The sequence below is a fragment of the Mirounga leonina genome, unplaced genomic scaffold (genome assembly GCF_011800145.1).
Source record: "Mirounga leonina isolate KUSES-001 unplaced genomic scaffold, KU_Mleo_1.0 Mir_200, whole genome shotgun sequence".
NCBI lineage: Eukaryota > Metazoa > Chordata > Mammalia > Carnivora > Phocidae > Mirounga > Mirounga leonina.
This window is the reverse complement of record NW_023270503.1, coordinates 14,003,085-14,008,084: the sequence shown is the minus strand read 5'-3', so window position 1 is coordinate 14,008,084 and position 5,000 is coordinate 14,003,085. Positions and strand designations below refer to the sequence as shown.

At 40.2% G+C, this 5,000-nt stretch overlaps 1 protein-coding gene across 1 annotated transcript in view; it reads left to right on the top strand.

Moving 5' to 3' along the window:
- Positions 1-5,000, top strand: part of PRR11 (proline rich 11) — a 25,000-nt gene that overhangs the window by 9,363 nt on the left and 10,637 nt on the right. The window contains exons 2-4 of the mRNA XM_035026725.1: positions 3,182-3,314; positions 4,501-4,651; positions 4,893-5,000. The exon at positions 4,893-5,000 is cut by the window's right edge and continues 12 nt beyond it. Of these exons, the coding sequence (XP_034882616.1) occupies positions 3,187-3,314; positions 4,501-4,651; positions 4,893-5,000 (387 nt within the window). The 5' untranslated portion in view covers positions 3,182-3,186. The remainder of the gene's footprint in view (positions 1-3,181; positions 3,315-4,500; positions 4,652-4,892) is intronic.

Here is a 5,000-nt window from a genome sequence, read left to right as displayed (position 1 = left end):
TGCTGGGCGTGGAGCCCACTTGAAGCTTGATCTCACAACCCGGAGATCATGACCTAAGCCGAAATCAAAAGTTGAACACTTAACGGACTGAGCCACCCAGGTGCCCAGCTATGGTTCCAATTTATAAACAAGTATAGTCCTGATAGGAATGTCAGTTGATCTTTTCATTTACTCTATAGAATAAGATAAAGTGAACCAAAGATTTATACTGGAACTTCATTTCAATTATGTAAGCAACTTCTTTGATGAATCGAATAATCATTTTCAAATACCGGAATATTCCTCAATTATTTTATGCTTTTTACAATGTAACAACTACAGAAAAGATACACACTTTTTAAAAAGATTTTATTTATTTATTTGAGAGAAAGAGAGAGAGAGAGACTGTGCACGCACATGAGCAGGGGGGATGGGGTAGGGAGAGGCAGACTCCCTGCTGAGCAGGAAGCTAGTCATGGGGCTCTATCCCAGGACCCCGGGATCATGACCTGAGCCAAAGGCAGATGCTTAACCAACTGAGCAAACCAGGTGCCCCCAAGATATGCTTTTAAATGTGATCTGCATTATTAACATTTTCTTTATCACTCTCTTAACAATCAACAACATAATGAATCAAGCCCTGATTTGTGGTGTTTTATAATATCCATGGTGTAAATACTCCCATCACAGCCAATTTCAAGTGTTCAACGTGAAGTCACTGAATGTGGAATTGGAAAGAAATGAGCATTTTATAGCATTTTCACTATATAGATACAATAAGATAAACAACAGCAAGAGCATAGATAATAGTAAAATCATTAGGAAGTGATGAGTTTTGCATCATATTTATTATCTTTTTTTTTTAATTTTATTTATTTACTTGTCAGAGCATGAGTGAGAGAGAGAGAGAGAGCATGAGCAAGGGGAGCGGCAGGCAGAGGGAGAAGCAGGCTCTCCACTGAGCAAGGAGCCCGATGTGGGACTCGATCCCAGGACCACGAGATCAGGACCCAAGCCGAAGGCAGACCCTTAACCAACTGAACCACCCAGGCTCCCCTTTATTACCATCTTAAATATAAACTATCTAATTATAAGTTTATATAATTTAATTTTAATGGTGGATGGGTTTAAAAACTAACTCACAGACTTCCTGAAAATATATCAGTTGTTGCCAACCCCAGCACACCATTGGAGTGGAGAGAAAGGTATGGAGCCAATCTACCAAGTTTAAAGCAGAATGTCCAGCTCCTTTCTAAAGTCTGTTTTTCTAACTGAGGGATTGGTGAATATAGGGGGAAAAAAGAGGCAGGAGGCCACTTCTCTGTGTCAGTATGATGTCTAATAAAAGACATCAAAGGGAAAGACAATGGGGGAGGGTTGCATAGGGGCAGATGGAAGACATGGAAGAAGAGGTTACCATGGAAGTCTCAGATTCTGGGGATTTCACCCAGTGAACTCTGGACCTTGAGTAGAGGTTCTCTGTGACATCTCTCCATAGAAAATCGTAGGCATGGATTTGATGAGGTTTAATCTTTTTTTTTCAGGCAACAGCAAGATTGCTGCTTCCTCTGAGGCTCTCCTAAACATCTTCATTCAGAGTATTTTAGTTTTGTGTTAAGTTTGTTTTAAAAAAATCAATGAATCCTTTAGATATCCTTTGTAATTTAATAATCCCTGCTTAGCCTTCTTTCATTATTTCAGCAGGAACAAGTGATATAATACAAGTGAAGGCAGCTAACTATTTTTTGGCGTATCTCCCATGTCTGTAAGAACAATTAAGGAAAACTGTTAGTTTGAGACCTGGCATTAGTTCAATAAGATGCTACTGAGAACCCTTCCTCCTAGAAGGGCTGTTGATAATATGCACTGTCACCCATTGCCATTAGGGGTACCCTCTGCAAGACCAAAGCTCTTGGAACTGCAGTAAGCCACTTTGGAGTTTTTACAACCCACAGCCAGTTAAAAAAGGAGGTTCTTCAGCCAGTGCAATCTGAGAGCTGAGCAAGCCTAGACCTGCATACCAAGTACTGAAAGGTTTCTGGGTGAACAAAAGTGGAATGAATGTGTATTTTAAAGGCCAATTGTTCCTATTCAAATGTGAGTTTGAAGGGAAGGAGGCCCAGCCCTTGAGACCATTTTTAGTTCTGCTACTTGAATAATGACATCTTTGTTCCTCAGGTAGCAACAACAGCAACCAGCAAAGTTCTTCTTCACATCAAACTAGCTCTGACTTAATTTTCTTCAGAAAAGGATCTAGATTAAAATCTAAATACACTAGATAGTGTTTTAAAATGCTTTAAAATAAATGTTTTGAAATATTTGGGGTAACTGCTATTACATTGTATATCACCTATTTAATCAACTTTTGCACCACAGAGTGTTAGAAAGAACACAGTCTTTGGAGATTTATTTACTGCATTACACTGGCAAATCATATAATCTTTCTATGTCTCAGTTTATTCTTAATGTAAAAATGGGAGTAAAAATCCTCTTCCTCAGGGATAAAATCTTGCAGGGTAGTGAGGATTCACTGAGAAAGTGTATGTGAAGGTGCCCAAAAGCAAATGGACATTCAATGGTTAAATTTGTTTCTTCCTCTACCAACTCCATCTATCACAGTGGGTGCTCAGTAAATGTTACTGGAAAGAAACTTCTTTTAATAACTGACCATAACCCAACTATAGCCATTTTTCTCTCTTACAAGAAATGGAAATACACTTAATGAAGAAAAGCAAGACAAGCAAAACAAAATTAGAGAGCGACGTAATGCCAAAGCCAAGTCTCTAAAGAAACTTTAAATCTGGGTTTAAATTTTTCTTCACTTCAGGGGACTTCTGGGAGGCTGGTAGTGATCCATTTCCTAACCAAATGGTGGTTAGAAGGGTGTGTTCACTTTGATAATTCATTGAACTGTACAGTTAAGATTTTTACATTTTCGGGCGCCTGGGTGGCTCAGTTGGTTAAGCGACTGCCTTCGGCTCAGGTCATGATCCTGGAGTCCCGGGATCGAGTCCCACATCGGGCTCCCTGCTCAGCGGGGAGTCTGCTTCTCCCTCTCCCGCTCCCCCATCTTGTGCTCTTTCTCTCTCTCTCTCTCTCTCAAATAAATAAATAAAATCTTTAAAAAAAAAAGATTTTTACATTTTCTATATGTATGTATTATTCTAAAATAAAAAATGTAAAAAAAAATTTTTCTCTACAGAAATCATGCCCAAGTTCAAGCAACGAAGAAGAAAGCTAAAAGCCAAAGCAAAAAGATTATTCAAAAAAAGGGAAGCCTCTCACTTTCAGCCCAAGCTAATTACACCTCCTCCTCCGCCACCCTCACCAGAAAGGTAAGGCGTAAGTGTGGAAAAGAAAAAATACTAAAAATCTGATCTGTTAAGGACAGGGTCACCAGATTTAGCAAAGAATGCCCAATTAAATTTAAAGTTCAGATAAAAAATATTTTTTAATATTGTCCCATGCAACATTTACAGGATACTTACACTAAAATATTATTCATCCCTCATCAGAAATTAAATTTTGACTGAGCATTCTAAACTTTATGTGGTGATCATTGTTTTAAGAGTTTAGGGGTGCCTCGGTAGCTCAGTTGGTTAAGCATCTGGCTTCAGCTCAGGTCATGATCCCAGGGTCCTCTCCTGGGCCCCCTGCTCAGCAGGAAGTCTGCTTCTCCCTCTCTCTGCCCCTCCCCCCAATAAATAAATAAAATATATATATTTTTAAAGATTTTATTTATTTATTTATTTATTTATTTATTTATTTATTTGACAGAGAGAGAGACACAGCGAGAGAGGGAACACAAGCAGGGGGAGTGAGAGAGGGAGAAGCAGGCTTCCTGCCAAACAGGGAGCCAGATGCGGGACTTGATCCCAGAACCCTGGGATCATGACCTGAGCCAAGGCAGACGCTTAACGACTGAGCCACTCAGGCACCCCTATTATTTTATTTTTTAAAGATTTATTTATTTGAGGGGCGCCTGGATGGCTCAGTCGGTTAAACAGCTCCCTTCGGCTCAGGTCATGATCCCAGAGTCCTGGGATCCAGCCCCGAATCGCGCTCCCCGCTCAGCGGGAAGCCTGCTTCTCCCTCTCCCACTCCCTCTGCTTGTGTTCCCTCTCTCGCTGTGTCTCTGTCAAATAAATAAATAAAATCTTTAAGAAATAATAATAAAAAAAGATTTATTTGAGAGAGTGAGAGCAAGTGAGGGGAGGGGCAGAGGGTGAGAGAGAATCCCAAGCAGACTCCCACTGAGTGCAGAGCCAGATATGGGGCTTGTCTGCCTTTGGCTCAGGTCATGATCCCAGGGACCTAGGACTGAGCCCCACATCGGGCTCCCTGCTCAGTGGGGAGTCTGCTTCTCCCTCTTCTTCCTCTGCTCCCCCTGCTTGTGCTCTTTCTCTGTGTCAAATAAATAAATAAAATCTTAAAAAAAAAAAAAACTTTAATAAATAAATAAATAGAGCTGTTAATCCAACTCAGGAGTTTTTTATTGGTTTGGTTTTGTTTTTCCTACAGAGTGGTTATTTCTTCAGGAGATACATCCCTTAGCAGAAGCCGGCTAAGACCATCCTGGAACTTCAGATTTCCCAATATCAAAGATACTGTAAAACTTTGGACAAATAGAGTGTGGTCTATATACAGTTGGTGCCAGAACTGCATGGCCCAGGTATGGGTTTGACATACCCGTTTTCAGCAATATGGTTTTTCTGCATACTTGGTATGTGTGTTCGCATGTGTGTGTGCTCAGGTCAGCACAGCGCTAAAGCTAAGCTCAGGTAAGATGAAATTATGGGGTCATATAGGCCTTTGCTTCTGTAAAACATACATCAAACCGCTTTTTTCTCTCTTTTTTCTTGTCCTGATCATGTTACTTTTAGATTTCAGGCTTGTTTAATTTTGAATTTCAGAGTTTAGAAGTATTGAAAGACACTGTCTTTCCATCCCGTTTCTGCCATCGAGAACTTCACAGTCTAAAACAACGGTTTTGCATTTTGGAAAGTGAATTATGCAAGCTC